The sequence below is a fragment of the Penicillium malachiteum genome (assembly GCF_028827825.1).
Source record: "Penicillium malachiteum strain IBT 17515 chromosome Unknown utg000002l:1.0-8849297.0:1.0-8852440.0, whole genome shotgun sequence".
Taxonomy (NCBI): domain Eukaryota; kingdom Fungi; phylum Ascomycota; class Eurotiomycetes; order Eurotiales; family Aspergillaceae; genus Penicillium; species Penicillium malachiteum.
The window spans coordinates 6,714,013-6,733,644 of NW_026643095.1; the positions used below are offsets into that span (position 1 = coordinate 6,714,013).

The window sequence follows — 19,632 nt, forward strand, 5'->3', positions numbered from 1 at the left end:
TTCTTCTACAGACAATATCCCTTTCTTCGTACATATGTGGAGACTTAATCTCTGCCACCTGCATTTCTGATATCCTGATGATACTTGATGCTGTTTTGGCGGTTTAAACGGCTTCCTTTTACAGTTTTGCATTCGTGCGGGTTTAGGTCACCGCGTATACGTTACAATTACATAATATCACTTGTAATTGAACCCATGAAATGTCCATTGTAGTTAGAGCTCTATCTTTAGCTTGAATAATCCATATACCTAAGAACAAAATCCCTCTCAATCACGAAGACCAGCCCCGGAATCGTTGTAAAAAGCTTTGGCAGAACGACCTCCATGAAGAATGAATATAGATATCTTCGCCAGAACGGTTGGAAACTAAGAGCCAGCTCAGGTCCCAACAAGCCTTTGCGAACCAACGCTTGACACTTCTTCGTCTCCTTGGCTGAGTCGATAGCCGTGTACCCAAGTTCAGTATCCCCGAACATATGCTTTGTCTTGCGCTTGAAATCATATGCGATTAACGCCATTGTAGGTTAGACGTTATACCAACAAGCCGAAATAAGACCATCAAAGACTTCGTTTCTATTCAGTTTCGGAAACTCCAACTCTTTCCCGAACCGATCCCATTCCTCGATGCTAAGTTCAAGATCTTCGTAGGGCTCATGGCCGTAGACCATCAAATATAGAAGAGTTCCAAGGGCAAATTGCTCAGTTCTAGCAGAGCAGAGACCGCGTGAACCCTGCAAAGGACCATCGAAAATCGGTAAAGCGCGTGGAGGGAAGATACCTTCAAGAAGCTGTCCAATAGTAATAGCGCGACCGAAATCAGTCAGCTTCAGGTTGAAGTCACTGTCAAGAAGACAGTTACTTGCATGCAGATCATTATGACAGAATCCCATTTTCTCGATAAACTCAAGGGCTGATGCAAGTTGTTGGATCCATCGGGCGATGAGAGCGGGATCTTCGTACTCGTTCAATTTTACAACACGCCCTCGGAGGTTATCCTTGGCCTCCACTCGTTCTTGACGGTCGAAAAAACGAGACGACATTGCCTTGTGAGTGCAATATGACAGAAAGATATGGTCTGGGAGCACAAGAAAACATTCGATAATTTCTTGGCATCGATCCTGGCGTGAATTCAGACGTTTGTAAAACTCAACTTCCTTGCAGAAATCGTAACATTGCGCCGTTGCAGGAGGGTTTTTGTTGGTGCGAATAGCTTTCACAACAACAGTTGAAGTGACATGGTAGATATCAGCTTCGAGTCCTCCGCCAACCAAAGCATACTTTTCGAGAGGTTCGGTATATTGGAAATCCATAGAAAATCAATATGTGAGCAATTTTAGTTGTAGTAGGTACATAGCCGTTCAGACTGTGCAAAGAGATAAACAAGTACAAGAGCGGTTCAGTGGAGACAGCAGGAGTGGGGGGTGGGGAGCGAGAAAAAGGCCCCTTCATGATACATTCCAAGCCATTGCAAGGTTAAGGGGCTGCGCCCGGGTGCAGTACTCCGTACGGGTACGCTAAGCCCTTTTAGTCAAAAGTCGTTCTCGATCACCTGGACGCTTCTACTCCATATCTAGTCCAAATTACAAGCACACAATAATGAAGTCAATATAAAAGAGTGAAACTTCTGCTTAGCAATGTTGAATTGCCAGCAGAATAAATTTCAAAGGGCCAAAAAGAAAACACCGCATGTGAGTAGGTAATGACCGTTAAGTACATAGTTGAATGCATCCGATAAGTTCGCGTGGGTCACAGCAGAGCCGCCTTGAGAACCCAACACAACTACAGGCCTTCATCCAACAGAACAACAAACTCCAAAAAAAGAAAGAAAGAAAGAAAGAAAACAACATTGAAAGCTACAATACTCTAGGAAAACTTAAAAGAATGACTGATGTACTCTCCAATACCTAGGTACTGGACGTTGGCCCCTTAGCCCTCTGAAGATGACGACTGGCTGACTCTACGCCATGCGATCTGAGGAACAACTGAGGCATCCTACATAGAAGATTCATTAAATCACAAGATACTTTTCAAGTCTCACAGCTTTGGACGAGAAACTGACAGGGAAATTAAAAGGGCTCAAATTTCAGAGCTCCGCCCTGTGCAGTCGGGTACCCCTTCCCACCAGCTCCTTGTGTCCAAGTGCCGTTGTACTTGCAGTCATTGCAAGGATCATCCGAACGAGTGTTGCGAATATCATCAGTTCTGCCTTTCTCAATCCCGCAACTGTTGCATCCAGGCTCAGGGACCAGATGGCCAGGGGTCTCAAGAACATGGCCGCAGGCATATTTGACTATGCTATAGCTTCTTCGGCACATGGTAGCGTCGGTGATCTGCCTTTCTTTTTTATTCTCTGAGTCTCAAGCTTTTTTTTGCTTTGTTTTTTTTTTCAAAAAAAAAAAGAACGACAAACAAACATAGGAGGTACGATAGATACCTGTAAGGTGTATCCTTAATGAGGCAGATGCTTTGTCTATGTATGATACCAAAAAAAGAGGACTCAGAATAAAAATGATCTCAGAAGTCAAGATTGATTGATGGGTTTGATTTTGAAAGCTTGGGGGAAAGGCCCCTTTTTATAATCAATTGATGGGCTTCACTTGTTATGAAAACTGATTCTTATTCGAGCTTTCTAGTGGCTGACGTGTCTATGAGCAAGAGCTCTTGTAGTGAGCACATGAGAAAGCTGTTTTGTTGGGCAAGAAATATTCGAAGAGCTTCTCTTGGGGTTAGACACGTCAACTTGAAAATGGTCGTAGTCATTTGATAGTAGAACATATTGCACAAATATACAGGGGGCTAGAGGAGATTTTGCAGCAACAGGAGATAATAGGTCACGAAGAAGTGACAAATAGGCAGTGATGGTTGCCAATAAGGCAATAAATGTTGGTAATGATCACGTTTGAATAGTATTGGGCAGCAAGTGCCACAAGACAGACTAGAACTGGCATGAGACAGACATCGCCTGGGCTTAATGTTTGTGTTTGAATAAGGCAACAGGGCGTCTCAAGGCAGACCTCAAGGCAGATCCCAAGGCAGGTACTAGGATGTTTGTGCTTGAAAAGTATTAGGCAGAATGGGCCAAGGGCCCAAGGCAGACTGGCAGACAACCGCAAAACTCGAGCTTTGGGACTAAATTGCAATCTTCGCTTCACTTCCTTTGGCCATCCTAGGGTTGTGTTTGGTGTAACAGCCTAAGCGACTAGTATCTCTTGTCGTCCGAGTCCATGGATGCAGACTACTGCGGCCATGTCATATATTAATATTTGGGATGGTTAAGCCACGAAAACACGGCTCTCGCCCACTTTGACCCATTGCTTTTATTAAATGACACTTTGAGACTATACGGCTATCAAAGTAAACATGCATAGCAATATCAACAAAAATTCAGGATCGGTCGCATAATTGGGCAGTTTCTTGATGATAGGCTAAAGCTAGTACCTCTCTCAAACGTTGCTCGGTGGCCAACCAGGTCGAGTATAGTAATGGATCGTGGGCTTCTGCACTTTTACATATGTAGCGTCTTCAATGGAAAGACTGGCACGCGCCATGCTTTGATAAGTTTTGTGAGCATCCTCTGCACGGATTCAAATAGTTTTAAACCCTTTTAACGTGGGCGCAATCATGCCTTGTAAGTACTCCCCCTCACTTTGAACGTAATTTCCATAGTGGTAGATCTCGGGCTCAACCAAGATAAGGCGATTGTCCCTAGGGGACTCCTGATCAATACAAAAGAATGGATCACAGATATAGCCCAATCCTTGGAACTTGTCCACTTGGACAAGGATGTTGAATATATCATCACAATTTCCATCTTCTTGCTTTTCCCATGGCACAAAGCGAGCATATTTTCGTTTCTCAAGATTATCGTCATAGTAGTCCCAACAATCGTCAGAGTCCTCTTGATAATTAGATTTGTCGTAGACCTTGTAAATCTCCCTTTTAATTGATTTGTCCTCATCATCTGTTAGATGTTTTGTGAGATAGAAGACCGGAATAGAACCAAATTGCTCTGAGGGTCGATGGCACTCATTACATATAGGAGAGTCCTTCCATGGTGGAGGATTACAATAGAATGGCTGCTTTAGATGATATGCCACTTCAGCAGCCTCAGTATGACCAAGTCCAGCATCATCAAAATAGCGATCGTCAACAACATTTTCCCAAAGGTTCGGATTGATCACGTTGAATAGCGAAGTGAGAAGAAATTTGAATGGACCATGCGGATCAAAGCCACGGTATACTAAATAGAAATGACACTCGAGGGGTGATCGCGGATTGAAGGTGATAGCAAAAGAATAAAAGGTGGAAAGCCCGCTTCTAAGGAGGATGTATGGAGACGATAATTGTCTTTGAATGTCATCACATCACTTCGTGACTGCATATGATGCTTTTCGATGGGAATCAGTTCAAACTGTATGGCTTCGCCTGCCCAGCGGACGCTAGTTTTTTCCAGATCTTTGGTCATAGCGCTAATTTTGTTGGCAGTCGCTGGGAACATCACGAAAATGTGGAGATGTTCTTCGCTCTGAGGAAAATTCCACAGTGGGTATTGGATCGAGGGATTCAACTGTGTGCAAACCATCTGGAACAATTCAGGTGGGAGTCGTCATGCCACGACTGACAATATTTTTTATAGATCTCTCCCGCGGGCAATCTCGCAAATCTGACACAATGTGTTGAGTCGTAAAGGGAGCTGCATTCGGATCACGGAGTACCATACTAGCACGCAAGTTATTGACGCAGTCGTACTCATCAAATCCACTCCCTTCATATTCTTGAAAATAATGGTGACTGTTGCCAGCTTGATATTTGTTCAGGAGAGCCGGCAGCCTGCCAAAGTGGGAGTTCTCATATTCAGCATCTGCTGCATACCCGGTATTACCAACCGAGTGATCCGCTCTCTGATCCTCTCCCTTCCATTGCATTGCTAACTGTTGGAAGGTCTGGCGTTGGAAGCGAGTGACAACCACCCGAATGCCATCTTTGTTCGTGTCAGGCTCTGGGCGTGGCTTGTATGACACCTTGCCAAGTCGAAATTCTGATTCTGAATCATGATTCACGTAGAAATCGTCGTCAATCGACCTCATGGTTGTCTTGCGAGGTTCTGTGCGAACAGTGACCATGACCACAATATCTTTCTTGCTTTCAATAGGTATGAGAGTTCGCTGGAGAATACGTTTGGTGAGATCATCAGCCACGAGGAAGGATGTGCCAGCGGATCCAAATTCCAAGCCAGATTTCAGAGCAAGCATCGCAAGAGCATAGATATTTGCCTGGCTGTCACGATATGGGCCTTGCTTGGAGATAGAGCTGAGTAGTTCAAGAGATGGAGTCCAAGTTTTAATCTCAATTCCATTCTTAATGTATTTGTCTAGCTCCTTACAGACAAGGTTGTTTTTGTCTTTCTCGGTCAAGTCGGTTAAAAAAATTTGCTGCAGCACCTTGTCGTGCCTCTTGAAAGCAGGCATCTCATCGGGAGACCCGCAGTCTGAGACTGACTTATCACTGGGTTTAGATTTGAACATCGTGGGGCCGCGGACTGGGTGAGCTGTAGATTATGTCGAATCCACGTAGAGGTCTTGATATGGAGATTGGACAAGTTGCGTATCTCCTGAGGACGCGTCTAGATTAACTGATAACAGCCATGGAATTAGATTGTAGAACAAAGAAAATTGGCGAGGACATCCAAGATTGACCTTCGGACTGAATATTTCAAGTTGATATTGACATAGTACGCGTCAAAATGACGGAATGGCCATAGGAAACATTGAATCCAGAAGAGAGAGTAAAAGCATCCATGGATCTGGATGAAATGAGTGCCAGTACTAGGCACTAACATGTTCAATAGTACTGTATTTGACTGAAAGGTTGGAGGTGATGCTGTGCCCAGGTGATAATTCACGTTCGACGACAACTTGCTTAGTAGATCACTTTTTCGACAATTCATTCAACGATGAGACATCATGATATACTCACTCAATTTAGAGGGCTTAGCTTCTTGGGAGAACAATTGGACAATATTTATTCATAATTGTAATCCTAATCAACCATACGGTTCATCCTTCCAGGACGATATAGATCCTGTTTATTTCTGCCTGAGGTGTCAGTATCCTAATCAGGCTAGCGCATCTCCAGGTTTTGGAGCTGCACGAGGCACCTCTTGCTTGACCGACTCCCTGTTCTGTGTTATTCATTTAGTAAGGGGCATATCTGTGTCTTCGCTGTCCGGATATTTCAATACTACTGGAATTCTGAACTCCTACTTTCTTTGAAGAGAAATCTCCCATTCACGCGTCTTGGATCGCCCAGCGCGAAATTTGACGCGCAACCCGATCCTGCCCATCCTATTTCTTGCCCGGCTCTTCTTCCTCCCTGTCGGCTTATTCCCGATGATCTAGTCCGTCAAATCGCATAATAATGCGCCTTCATTTGATTATCTCGCGGCATGGCTTGCCTGCCACCCGTGTCCTATGGACGACCGCTGCAGGAGGATATGGCTCTCATGGCCCAGCTCCCACTTCAGCCATTGCCTCATCACGTACGCCGAATATCGCATTTGCCAATGGCGGATACACAATTGCTCAGTTACTGGAGGATGTGAACGAGGTGGTGCCTCTTGAAACAGAACCTAGTGTTTTTGACCCGGAATTCAGCGGCCACTGGGGATTGGAAGATTACGTGGTGGAAGTTAGTGGATCTGAGTGTCTGCACTTTATGGAAGTTGAGGGACTGCTTAGAGATGGAGATGAAGTCGTGTAAGTTGCCATTTTGTTCATGATGGGTTGAATCCCATTTGCTAATGTCCCTGGCCAGCATCCGAGCTTTGCAGCTTGCAGATTTGCGCGCAAGAAGACTTTGCGGCCGTCATCAGATCACCTCAGATGGAAAACACCTCATCGATGGAGTTCCTTTCGGTTTACCTTTCAAGCATCGCAATACCTCTCATAGACCCGCTGTTACCATTCCCCCGAGAAAGAAGAGACGCACTTTGCTTTCGGGCTGGGATCAAGATCCCGGCTACGCATTCGACAACCCCAATCCCGATGAGGAGGGTGGTGACGGAGAGTGGCTGCCACCTAGTGACACAGGATTTGGAAAGGAGCTTTCCATACTACCTACAGAGCATGACATGTCCTTGGGAACGGTCATCAGACATCCCGTTGCCCACTCTGCGGATGAAGACAGCGAGGATGCAGAAGACTATGAGATGGAGGAAGATGAACTTGAAAGCGAACTCGAGGCTTTAAAGGCAGACTTTGAAGTGCCTGCTTCTCAATTCCTCAATGTTCAACCAGAAGCTCGGCGGGTTGTTGATTCTTCCATTCAGCGACCAAATTCTGCGGGAAATAGACCTGATTCGTCAAGTACTCAAGGCAAAGCATCCTTGGTAGGCGTTTCTTCCTTATCTAGTAAAAGATCTCGTGGGGATGATTCTTCACCTAGAACCTCGAAAGCCGTGAGGTTTAACAAAGGAGATGACTTAGAACTGCCACAACAAATCCAACCTGCCAAACTTGAAGTTGAAGTTGAAGTTGAAGATCGTTCGGCGGCGTCATGTTCCCAATCTGAATCGGACTCTGACTCTTCCGATTCGGATTCGGATTCGGATTCAGACTCTGATTCTGATATGTCTTCCAGTGAATCAGAGGCAGAAAATTCGTCTGAAGAACATGATTCCTCAGAAGAGGAGGAAGACTCTGACGTGAATGGCTCATCATCTTCATCTTCATCCTCATCCGAAGACTCTAGCTCCGAAGAAGACTCGTCTGACGAGGAATCTGCCCTCCCCGCCCACAAAAAAGTGCGACTTTCTATTATGGCCCCCCCCTGGTCAGGGTTCCATACGAACAAAGAAGAGTAATACCCGTTACAAACTTCGACGTCGTCTATCCAAACTTAAGGAAATCGGTGTGCTTCCCGCTGAAGCTGACTTTTCCGCTCTTCGCTCTTGGGAGGAACAAAACGGCGGTTGGCATTACCCTGAAGAGTCAAGTATTATGTCTACCCGGCCAAGCAAGTCCGAAAAGCAGGAGCAGGAGCGGCTGGAGTTTGAGGCGAAACGACAGAAACTGCTGAATGATCTTGCTTCCGGAGGCATTGACGTTGAAGAAGCATCTGAGAAGGAAAACATGCCCCCACGTACCTCCACCGTCTCAGAATCTGCCATCCCAGAGCAGTCTAAAGATGAAGCACCTGAACCAGAACGCCCGAGTCGTCGTACCTTAGATATCGCAAGCTCGCGTCGATTGATTTTTGGACCTCTTGGGCTACGCACGCCAAAGACGAAAGAAGATGAGGAGGCAACTCGCACAAAGTTGGCCGCCCTAGCCAGCAAGGGGAATCGCAAGAAGCCGATTGAAGCACCGCCAGTCGAATCGAATGAAGAAGAGAACGATGGTCGTGATCCTAACTGGCAAGAGAAGCTTACCATCACAGCCACGGAGTGCATGCTTCCTGACATCACACTAACCGCACCACCTTTTCCCTTCGTGAATCGTTGGGATAAAGATGCAAATGATAAAATTCGAGCTGAAATGGGTTGGGGGAAGAAGCGAAAGCGAAAGCAGAGAATTCAAGTTTACGAAGGTCACGAGGATGAAGCCTATGGGGACTATCAGAATGAAAATGACAACTACGAAGATCATAGCAATTGGGAAGAGACCGAGCTCGATTACAATGAAGAACCGGAAGCGGAAAATGCCCCAAGTGAGCAAGCTGCTGCTACTGACGACCTCCCTGCCCTGCCCAATGACCCGAGCTCTCTTGCAGACTTGCTTGAATGTGAGGCAAATCCTGGGGCCGTAATCGCATTTCGTCAATTAGACATGTCCAAGGATACAAATTGGCAGCCTCGGATGTCCGAGTATCGAGTGGCTGAAGTGCACCAAGTTGACCAAGGCAACCTGCATGTACAGCTAGCGGTGAGGGATCGGAAACCGAAGAAAAACGACTACAACTCCGAAGATGACGAACCACGGGAATACAGTGGCTTTGAGATGCCTGGCTTCGACGATGATGATGGAGATGATGATGGCTTTCGTGAACTTGCCTTTGCGGAACTGAGCGACCCCAAACTTCTCAAGCCCGCACCGTCGGCCTATGAGAACGAGGAGAACGACAAGAACAATGCTCAAGAAGGTAGCATGTCAGTGAATTGACCTTGGTTTTTGTTTCCAATGCTCACTCGCTTTTAAGTGTCTCCATAGTCGAGGATTCGATGCCGAACGCCCAATTGGCTCCCCCAGTGGCAGACATGGACCTCGATGAAACAACTTTTGTGACTTTAGTCACTGCCAATGAATCCCCCGTGCGACTTTCCGATGTCCCCTCTATCCCCTCCATTCAAACCCCGGGAGGTCGCCTAATCACTGCGACACGAGGCCAAGATGCCGATGACGAGCGTAGCGACAGCCCGGTAGTGCCCTCGCCTTCATTCTCCGGGTTCCACTCTGTTCGGTCATCTCCAGGCACAACCATGCGCTTCCATAATGAATGCGAAGAGAGCAATATCCTTGACGGTCATACTCTCATAGAAGAGGCCCAGACTACTCTTGCCGATATTTCAAATCAGGATTTCTCGGGACTTTCATTCTTATCTGCCAACCAATATTTTTCCAATGATCGTTCTCAGAGCGAGGAACAGCATGATCGCCAAGTAGTTGAGGAGCCCCAGGCTGCTTCCGGGGGAAATACATCCGGAAGTAATTCTCTCCTCTTTCAGCTGCAGGTTAACGACGGCGCCAACTTAACTTCTTCTAAGGCCCCACCTGTCCAGAGTGCTGTTGAAGAAAGCCCCAATGTCCAAGGGGAAGATATGGGTCGAGCATCGCAGGCATGGAGCGAGGTCACGAGATTTCTACACAAAGATCAATCTTCTTTAGATCACACTGATCAGGACAAGGACGAGCTCGAGGACGATACGGACGGTGATCAAGAAGATGGAGATAGCCTTCTTCATAGCAATCAGAGCCTGGATCTCTCTCCGCATCCATCTCCATTTCCCTCCAGCTCACACTCATCCCGCAGACCACCTCCGAGTGCCCAGCGTCAAACTCCATCCCAGTCTCAACCAACTCCGACAAACAAGAAATCTAAAACATCCAAACGCAACGCTGAATCACCTGCTGGGTCTACCCACTCCAAGCGTAGCGCTCGCCCAGTTGGTTCCCAGATCAGTGCATCGCAGATGTCCGAAGTCATAGATCTTACCTCTAGCCCGGCCCCTGAGGCTTTGACGCACAATCAATCAGCGTCGGTGTCGAAGCCAGGCGCTGATGATCGCGTTCTCGAAGTTTCTGGACCTGAGAGTCGACCATCAACCTCAAAAGTCCAGCACATGACGGAAGTCAGTATCAGCTCGCCAATAATTCCAAAGAAGACTAAGAAGAAGCGATTGTCCCGTAAATTTTGAGACTTTCTCGGCTTTTGAGTCTCATTTTCCTTTGACTTCTCTAGGTCAATGTCCCTTCCTTATTCTCACTATCTTATTCCCACCGTCTCTGTGCATTTACGAGATATCCATTCCTTGTATCTTATCTACGAAATTGGCGTCATGCCATGGACAAATCTATGATTCTTCCCAAATCAACTGGCAAATTATTTATCCCTTCCTTTTCCAAGTTTATAACTATTAAATGGCATTAAGTATGAAGTAAGTAATCATGATCATGAAGCAGTGAAGCCAAATACAGGAATTGTTGACCAATTCAGACCATTTATTGGCTCAATATGACGTCACTACGCGTCTAGTTAGTCTCAACTCTCAATACAATGATCCACATCAACTTTATCAATTGAAGTCATGATAGTTTCAACCCTCAAATCCATGTTCCATGGTCATAAACACTGTGGAACCAGCGTGAATGGTCATATTTAATCATTCATGTATTCCTACATTTCCTTTCAACCTCATCTCCTCATGTTATCTCTTCACCCTCTTCCCCGCTCTCTGCACCTCTCTCCTTCACCAATCAGGACTCTATCTCAAGGCCGGGCTAGCCTGGTACTAAGGTGTCGGTGTGACTCGCAACTCACAAGGTGTTCGCGTCCCTGCACATATCCAATTGTCAGCCGGGGGATTCGTAATACACCTACTTCCTTGTCATACTCTACCAACATTCAACATTCCATCTCATCTAGTCAGCACATTCGAGCTTCACAATACTTTAATAATCAATCTGTTCAATCACGAGCTCCGGTTCTTCCATTGCGTTTTCCTCTGTCACCATTGCCCTCTTTTCCTCGCAAACTTATTAATCCTCCCCTCTTTCAAACCCCGCATTCCCAAATACAACTCCAAACCCAAGGTCGCCATTTTTCATCAACGTTCCAAATGGCTCAAGAGTATAAACTCAAGGGTATCACCTCGTTGAGTGAACTGAAATCCTCTACTGATAAAATTGAGGTGGATGTTGAAGGCATTCCCGATGGAAAGGTCCTGCTTGTCAATCTCGACGGCAACATCCACGCCCTGAGTCCACGATGTACGCATTATGGCGCACCACTGAAGAATGGTGTAGTGGCACCTGATGGACGAATTACTTGTCCTTGGCACGGAGGTATGCATCTCAATAATCCGCAATAGGGCTCAGTGGTATACATATCCTAGTTATACCGAGTCTATAGTTCAAGCATGGATGACAGCGCTAACGAATGATAGCTTGCTTCAATGTCACGACCGGAGATGTCGAAGATGCTCCTGCTCTCAACGCTCTGCATAAATATGACGTCTTCGAGAAAGACGGCGCAGTCTACATCAGTGCTGCAGAAGCCGATATCAAATTTGCTCAGCGAGACCCAGTCTGGAAATGCAGTCCTTCCAAATCCGAGGAAAAGGTCGTTGTTGTAGGAGGGTAAGACATATCGCAATGCTAGAAAGATGCAAATACTAATTAATGGAAACAGTGGAAGTGGAGCAATCGGCGTTGTCCAATCCCTCCGCGAACTGAAATACCCCGGTCAAATCACCATAATCTCCACAGAGCCAGAATATGTTATCGACCGTCCCAAGCTCTCCAAAGCCCTCATTCCAGATGCATCAAAGATTCTCTGGCGCCCCGCAGAATGGTACACCGAGGCCGGAATCGAGACCTTAGTCGACGAAGTCAAAGGCGTAGACTTCACTTCAAAGAGTCTCTCAACAGCCTCCGGTAAAACAATCTCCTACACAAAACTTGTTCTCGCAACAGGCGGTGTTCCACGCACACTACCATTGCCGGGTTTCAAGAATAATGAACTCAAAAACATCTTCACCCTGCGTACTGTCGCAGATGTAGCCGCCATACTAGATGCAGCAGGAACCACACGCAAGAATATCGTTGTAATCGGCAGTTCCTTCATCGGTATGGAGGTTGGAAATGCTCTTGCAGGCAAAGACCATGCCGTAACAATTGTCGGCATGGAAAGTGCCCCAATGGAACGAGTCATGGGCGTGGAAGTTGGCCAGATTTTCCAACGAAATTTAGAGAAATCAGGCGTGGTGTTTAAACTATCTGCGGGTGTGGAAAAAGCTACTCCATCTCAGGAGGGTACTGTCGGTGCTGTTCATCTGAAGGATGGGACCGTTCTTCCAGCTGATCTCGTTGTTCTGGGCGTTGGTGTTCGTCCTGCGACGGATTATCTACAAGGGAACTCGGCTATCTCCTTGCTGAAAGATGGTTCTATTGCTACGGATGGACACTTCGTTGTCCCAGGATTACGGGACTCCGTCTTTGCGGTGGGCGATATCGCGACGTACCCGTATCATGGACCTGGTGGCAATGGTGCGCCGGTTAGGATTGAACATTGGAATGTTGCGCAGAATGCTGGCCGGGCTGTTGCGAGAGCGATTGTTCATGAGCGCAGAGCAGCGTTGACGTCTTTGGCGCCAAGACTGTTCATTCCTATCTTCTGGTCGGCCCTTGGTGCTCAATTGCGCTACTGTGGAAACACGGTCAATGGGTATGATGATGTGGTTTTGCGCGGAGAGCCGGAGAACGGGAAGTTCGTTGCGTACTATACGCTTGATGATGTGGTTGTGGCGGTTGCTACTATGGGAGTGGATCCTGTGATGTCTCAGTCGGCGGAATTGATGAGGAGAGGAAAGATGCCAGGTAAGAAGGATATCCTTGGAGGATTGGATGTGTTGCAGGTGAAGTCGTAACTTCCAAGGTTGGATATGTGGCACAGGTATGCTACCTATTGATTGAACCGTGTGATGTAGTCTTTATACAGAGAGCTTGTTGTTGAACCAGCAGCCAAGCTCTGGTAGTCAGTATCTTTATGACACTCTGGTTATAAATTTCTGCAGAGATTATGATTTGATGTACGGATGTATTTTTATCAAGTTGGCATGTACACATTTGCATAGATCTTTTGACCGGAACGCCTACCGCGAATGTAGAGGAAATGTCAAAGGTAGAACAGACAATATCAAAGACAGACAATCCAGAGAGGTGAGACTCTGCTGGCTCCAGTATACAAGAATTCTATTTCTTCTCCTTCTTCTCCTTCTTCTCCTTCTTCTCCTTCTTCTCCTTCTTCTCCTTCTTCTCCTTCTTTTCTTTCTTTTCCTTTTTCTCCTTCTTCTCCTTCTTCTCGACCTTCTCAACCTTCTCACTTGGCTCCTCCAATTCAATATCAGCCACCTGCACCGACTCAGCTGGCGGCGAAAGAGAAATAGGAATCACCCGGTTGAACTTCTTATCGGTAGAAGACGCCGACTCTGAAAGAATAGCAGCAGGCACCGACTGACCCTGGTACTCAGACAAGACAAGCTTCTCCTCCTCAGCGGGCTCCAGCATAGTACCCTCAATACTCAAAAAGCCACGGTCCCGCTCCGAGCCCGGAATGACATCAACATCGACAACACGGAATTTCACATTGCCACGCACCCGGTGACCAGACACAGACTGGAAGTGACCCGAACCAGCCTCCTCCTCCTCATCACCATCGAGACCAAGCTCGTCCGCAGCCAGTGAGATGGGCTGGAAATGTTCCTTCTCGGCATCGAAGAAAGCCTTATCGTTTCCGCTGTTCTCATCGTCCGTTGTCATGGACTCCTTAGCGGTGTCGGTTTCTGTCTCGCCTTCCTCGCCTGGTGGAACCCACTTCCAACTTTTGGGGAGGCGCTTGCGCTCAATACCCACGGAGAACAGGTTGAAGACAACGGCGCCGAGGAAACCCTCTGATTGCACGTTCACCCAGCCATCTAGCGTTTGGCCTCGTTGGGGACGAAAGACGAGGAACGTCGCGGTGAGGTAGACGTATAGAACGCCGTACTCGTCGGCCGTCTTGGCGTGAGTCAATTGGGCAGGATTGGGATCTGTGCTGGACTGGTTGGATTTAGAGGAAGGTGGGAAGCTGGAGATTGAAGCGTTGGAGTAGGCCATAACCACACCCTTCAGAGGGGGGTAGTAGGTTAAGAGCAGCGGGGCGAGATGCTCCGCCTGGAGGGAAGCCAGCGCATGAGTTGGCGAGATGGAGATAGGCGCAAGAGGCAGGTATAGTGTAGCCTTTGTGAGCGAGAAGGGAGACTTGGAATTAGAGTAGGAAGATTCTGACAAGGACTTCTGGTCCTTCTTTTTAGATTTGGATTTGACATCGTCGGTCTGCTTGCGCTTCTTGGTTGGAGACGAGACATCTTGCTTCTTGTGTTTGCGCTTGCGCTCAACCTCTGTGGCTGTTACAGGGGAGCTGTCAATGTCCATTGCATCGATGGCCATGATGAATGCAATTGAACTTGCTCCAAAGAGCTGTGAAGAATGGTGTTTAATGCGGCGTTGAGTTTCTTTTTTTTTCTTGAAACTTTTTTTTCCATTGCATTTTCGAGTTTAGATTGGAAGGCGGTGGAGTTGGGCGGTGAGCGGGGAAATGGGTCCCCGTTTACGCGCTTTGAGGACAGATGAGTTGCTTTCAACCTCGACCATATTGCATGTTGATATTAAACGATTGATGAGTTGAAAGGTGCTGTATCTTTAAAGATATTTGTGCCTTCAACTCTATCTGTCATGGCATCTATTCTACCCTATATTGGGTGGGCCATTCTCCCCAATGTATGCGGATCCTATTCCCCCACGAACTTAAATGCGGAGTATACAGTAGCTTGGAATATGCTAACTCGAGACTTTACAATAGTATGCCACAAACATTCTTCAGAGTGTCTATTATGGAATTACTATCAGAGCAGGCGAGCCTCGACCATTACCCCAAACAACACGCTATGAGCGTCACCGCCGCCGCATCTTCCTCTTTGTCATAGTCGCCTACCTCCTGTATACCCTCTATGAAACCTTCCACCAGGTCCAACTAGCAGGCGACTTTTATCAAGTCCTTGGCGTATCACCATTTGCCGATGAGCGCGCTATCAAGTCCCGGTTCCGCCGTCTAGCAGCACAGCACCATCCAGATAAAGTAACAATCGACAATGGTTCAGAAGCCTACTTCATGTTCCTTCGTCGCGCACAAGAAACACTTGTGGACCCAGTCAAGCGCTTCGCATACGACCGATTCGGTCCAGATATGCAAAATTGGGGCGAGCAGAAGACGATGCGAGACTTTGTTATGCGATCGTTGATCAAGTCCGTGCTACCCCAGTATGCGGGAGCTTTCGCAATGATGGTAGTCTGCAACTGGCTATGGTGGGCGAATTGGGGTCGCTACGTAAGTCAACCCACTCTTTTGGGTATAAATTATGCGCAGAATTTATATCAAGAAACAAAATATCCGTATATTGCTCTATTACTAACCCCATTCATATTTATAGTGGCGCTTTTATACCTTCGCTGCCATGCTTACCCTCGAAATAACCCTAATCACTCATCCTCAAGCCGTCTTCATGCCAACAACTTACCTCCCCGACTCTATTCAAGATCTTCTCCCAACAAACTCCTACTACCTCCTCCCCTTCCAGATCCTAACATTGGCCCGTCGTGCCTCGATCACTCTCCATATCTTTATCTCTCAAGCTGCACCACAGAGCAGCCGCACTGCTGGCGGTAATGGTGATCGAATCTCGCCACAGACTATGCAACGTATGGGTCAGCTAGTCGCTGCTTCGCGGTCAGCAGATGTCGAGGCGACGCGCATGATGCAAATGGGATTGGCGCCGTTCCGAGGGGATCGGGAGAGCGTTTCGGCTTTGAGGAGAGGAATGAAGGAAGGGTTAATCCTTGGTGGTGTGAGGACTAGTCCTGAAGTTCAGAAGGCTGTTGCAGAGGTTGTGGAGCGGCGCAAAGCTCAAAGAGAACAGAAGGTTGAGTAGAGCTTGGATATTGTTTTATATTGGAGTTTGATGGATAGAATGGCTTGCATATTTTGTGCATATAATCATATTCTTGAAAATACCTTGAAAATTGATTATAGTATAGATTTCATACGCTAAGCAATTAGATGTCCCATGATGAGTACCTAGTAGGTAATGATGTGTAGGCGATATCAAGAGGTTGTCCAATTTCATGGATCAGGAAACTGCCAGTAGATAGTCAGCGTGAACATTTTCAAGGGTGCTAGGTAGTAGTAATAGCACATAGGTAACCTTAAGACTCGGAGTACCATCATCGAATGTATACTGGGCCTAGCGAGTAAATCACTGAAACAAGTTCAATTAAAACATATTGATTCATTTGTACTCTATAACCTATCAATCTTATTTTTATTTTTTACCATTAAACTCCTCAAAAACAACCCCGCCCAAAAATAAGTTTATTGACGTCTTCCAATGCTCCGCTGACCAGCATTAACAGCCTTTGTAACTTCATCCAGACATCCAGCAGCAGCAGCGAAGAAACCAAGGAAAGCCTTGCTGGGGCTCAACACACGACTGAGGTACTCAGGGTGGAACTGCACACCAACGAACCAGGGGTGGTCCTTGATCTCGACGATCTCCATACGCTCACCCTTGATGTCCTTACCGATGAACGAGAGACCAGCCTTCTCAATCTGATCAATCATCGCAGGGTTCACCTCGTAACGGTGACGGTGACGCTCCTCAACTTGGGTGGTGGTGGGACCGTACAGAGCCCGCAGACGGGACCACTCAGTACCCTCCTGGAAGATACAGGGGTGCTTACCCAAACGCATGGTTCCACCGAGCTTGTCCTTGTCAACCTCAGGCATGTAGACAATGGCGTGGTTCTTGGCGTTGGGGTGAAGCTCCTCGCTGCCGACATCCTCGATACCGGCGACGTTGCGGCAGTACTCGAGAACAGCCAGCTGCATACCGAGACACACGCCGAGGAAGGGCTTCTTCTGCGTGCGAGCCCAGGTGATGGCCTTGATCTTGCCCTCAGTGGCACGGTTACCGAATCCACCAGTAACCAGGACACCATCCGCAGTGCAGACGGCGTGCCACGCCTTGTGGTACTCGGCCGGCGAGTTGAATTCCTCCTCAAGGTGCGAGGCATCGACCCAGACAATCTGGACCTTCTTGTGGCAGTACATAGCAGCGTGCTCGAGAGCCTTGGAAACACTGATGTACGCATCGTGGAGCGAGATGTATTTACCCACCAGGGCGATGGAGACGGTGTCATGGACAAACTCCTGGCCGCGAGCGAGCTCGCACCAGTCGTCCCACATGCGCTTACCGCTCTCGATGCGCTCGGCAGGGGGAGGGGTGACAGTGGAGGTGGGCGAGTTGAGGTTGAAGAGCTCGCTGATGGTACCGACCAGGTTCTGCTTCTCCAGGAGCATTGGCACGTGGTAGGTAGTGGTTACGTTGTGCACACCCAGAACCTGGTGAGGCTCCATAGAGCACATGTTGGCGATCTTCTGGATCGTGGGAGCCTCGAGGGGCAGCTCACAGCGACAGGCGATCAGATCGGGGTTCAGACCGGCGCTGCGCACATCACTCATAGCACGCTGGGTGGGCTTAGTCTTTTGCTCACCACCAGGGCCAGGAGGGATCACGGGGACGTAGGAAACGTGGATCTGGACGAAGTTGGACTTGCCAGCGCGGCGCTGGAGCTGACTCAGAGCGTGAATGAAAGGAGCACTCTCGATATCTCCAACAGTACCACCCAGCTCAATGATACAAACGTCGGGCTCAACACCAGACTCGTCGACAGGGATCCGGGCCACACGCTCAATCCAATCTTGAATGGCATCGGTCACGTGGGGGACAACCTGGACGGTCTTACCCAGGTAGTGGCCAATTCGCTCGCGGTTGATAACGTGCTGGTAGATCTTGCCGGTGGTGATGTTGTGATCGCGGGACAGGGTGGTGAGCAGGTAGCGTTCGTAGTTGCCCAGGTCAAGGTCCATTTCGCCGCCGTCATCTGTGACATAGACCTCGCCGTGTCTATAGCAAATTTTTACTCCGGTGAGTCAAACGGCCTTCAATCGAGACGATGGGAATCGCAGAATACTGACTCGGTGGGGGCCATAGTACCCGCATCGATGTTGATGTAGGGATCGATCTTGATACTGGTAACAGCAAGACCAGTAGTCTTCAGCAACAGGCCAGTGCTGGAGGCAATAATGCCCTTGCCGACGCCGGAGATGACACCTGCCGCGGGGAAAGAAATTTGAAATTAGCTTATGATTTGAGGTAGATATAGAGATTTTTTTGGCTCTTGTCCAACTGCTCTCTAATTCAATTCGAATCAAGGATGAATCTTACCTCCGGAAACCAAAACGTACTTCATCTTGCCGGCGACCAAAGCAATAGCAACAGTGCTCAAGATGGACGACTCGGCAGAAAATCAAAAGAAAATGGAGATTTGCGTCTGCGGTGAAAAGATTTGACGCTAGTCCTTATTTGGCGGTCACATGACATTTTTTGCGATAGAAGTATATGATCGAGAGAACATGATAAGAATTCATTGATGATCTGAATATAGTGTAGTTACTGAGAGATGGACTATTTTAAATTATTGCAATTAACTCAATTGAAATATTTAAGTGCATGAATGGTATATTGGTGCAGAGCAGGAGTAAGCAGTAGTAAAGTAGGCGAAACACCTAGATCCATGCATGTGCATGACCTACCTCATACTGTAAATCAGTATACTAATGATCACCTGAAAAAAAGTACAGTGGACCGATGACCAATACTCGTGATAGGGAAAACATCCGAGTCATCGGGGAAATTGTCTTAGCATAAGGATCATGACGAATCTGTCTATGATCAGTCTGCCGAGAGCGATTTCCGGGACCCAGCGGGTACGGTACGCCTCTTAGACTGGAATGAGATCCATTCACGGAGTTAGGGTTGGCGAAATTGGATTCGGAATGAGCTGTGTCGCGTCGGACCATTCACTACGCAGTAGTACATATGATAAGTTAAGACTTAAGAGAGATTATTATTTTAAGAATCTCAATATGAAAATTTTGTATTTATATCTCTATAAAATCTATAAATAAGAATTCTATCATCCTCATACTTAACGCGAGTTGAAGTACGGGAGCCCTGGAGTACTTTGTCTACAGATTCTTCGGGTCCAAAAATGGTAATATTGGTAATTATGGTATTTGTATGGTCACGCAGCATCTTGCCTCCTCATACAAATCAACTCATTCTCTCCCAACTTACTCTAAATCTCACCATCTGATGACCCTGTAATCTTCGTCACACTGTGTACCATCGGAACGCGAGGCCCTTTCACCTCTCTTCCCCCCCCTGGTTCCCTCTCTCTCACGACGAAACCTTTTTCTGCG

At 47.4% G+C, this 19,632-nt stretch overlaps 9 protein-coding genes across 9 annotated transcripts; 3 read left to right on the top strand and 6 right to left on the bottom strand.

Annotated features, from left to right (window-relative positions):
• Positions 1-167: 167 nt before the first annotated feature.
• Positions 168-518, bottom strand: N7483_005481 (uncharacterized protein; the record flags this gene model as incomplete). The annotated part of the gene is made up of 2 exons (XM_057088918.1): positions 168-219; positions 250-518. The coding sequence occupies 2 exons, from the start codon at positions 516-518 to the stop codon at positions 168-170; spliced, it is 321 nt and encodes a 106-aa protein (XP_056948747.1).
• Positions 519-524: 6 nt separating this feature from the next.
• N7483_005482 (uncharacterized protein) lies at positions 525-1,310 on the bottom strand (the record flags this gene model as incomplete). Its single annotated transcript, XM_057088919.1, has 1 exon — positions 525-1,310. One exon carries the CDS (start codon positions 1,308-1,310, stop codon positions 525-527), a length of 786 nt encoding a protein of 261 aa, XP_056948748.1.
• A 2,274-nt stretch (positions 1,311-3,584) lies between these two features.
• N7483_005483 (uncharacterized protein) lies at positions 3,585-4,498 on the bottom strand (the record flags this gene model as incomplete). The annotated part of the gene is made up of 2 exons (XM_057088920.1): positions 3,585-4,240; positions 4,369-4,498. The coding sequence occupies 2 exons, from the start codon at positions 4,496-4,498 to the stop codon at positions 3,585-3,587; spliced, it is 786 nt and encodes a 261-aa protein (XP_056948749.1).
• A 94-nt stretch (positions 4,499-4,592) lies between these two features.
• N7483_005484 (uncharacterized protein) lies at positions 4,593-5,525 on the bottom strand (the record flags this gene model as incomplete). Its single annotated transcript, XM_057088921.1, has 1 exon — positions 4,593-5,525. The coding sequence occupies one exon, from the start codon at positions 5,523-5,525 to the stop codon at positions 4,593-4,595; it is 933 nt and encodes a 310-aa protein (XP_056948750.1).
• An 892-nt stretch (positions 5,526-6,417) lies between these two features.
• Positions 6,418-10,411, top strand: N7483_005485 (uncharacterized protein; the record flags this gene model as incomplete). Its single annotated transcript, XM_057088922.1, has 4 exons — positions 6,418-6,755; positions 6,814-7,801; positions 7,836-9,145; positions 9,196-10,411. The coding sequence occupies 4 exons, from the start codon at positions 6,418-6,420 to the stop codon at positions 10,409-10,411; spliced, it is 3,852 nt and encodes a 1,283-aa protein (XP_056948751.1).
• A 921-nt stretch (positions 10,412-11,332) lies between these two features.
• nfr1 (putative AIF-like mitochondrial oxidoreductase (Nfrl)) lies at positions 11,333-13,141 on the top strand (the record flags this gene model as incomplete). Its single annotated transcript, XM_057088923.1, has 3 exons — positions 11,333-11,558; positions 11,660-11,852; positions 11,905-13,141. 3 exons carry the CDS (start codon positions 11,333-11,335, stop codon positions 13,139-13,141), a joined length of 1,656 nt encoding a protein of 551 aa, XP_056948752.1.
• Positions 13,142-13,466: 325 nt separating this feature from the next.
• N7483_005487 (DNA-directed RNA polymerase I subunit RPA43) lies at positions 13,467-14,702 on the bottom strand (the record flags this gene model as incomplete). Its single annotated transcript, XM_057088924.1, has 1 exon — positions 13,467-14,702. One exon carries the CDS (start codon positions 14,700-14,702, stop codon positions 13,467-13,469), a length of 1,236 nt encoding a protein of 411 aa, XP_056948753.1.
• Positions 14,703-14,987: 285 nt separating this feature from the next.
• On the top strand, positions 14,988-16,240 carry N7483_005488 (J domain-containing protein; the record flags this gene model as incomplete). Its single annotated transcript, XM_057088925.1, has 3 exons — positions 14,988-15,032; positions 15,115-15,639; positions 15,743-16,240. The coding sequence occupies 3 exons, from the start codon at positions 14,988-14,990 to the stop codon at positions 16,238-16,240; spliced, it is 1,068 nt and encodes a 355-aa protein (XP_056948754.1).
• A 440-nt stretch (positions 16,241-16,680) lies between these two features.
• On the bottom strand, positions 16,681-18,620 carry N7483_005489 (putative CTP synthase; the record flags this gene model as incomplete). The annotated part of the gene is made up of 3 exons (XM_057088926.1): positions 16,681-18,274; positions 18,346-18,481; positions 18,596-18,620. The coding sequence occupies 3 exons, from the start codon at positions 18,618-18,620 to the stop codon at positions 16,681-16,683; spliced, it is 1,755 nt and encodes a 584-aa protein (XP_056948755.1).
• Positions 18,621-19,632: the final 1,012 nt, after the last annotated feature.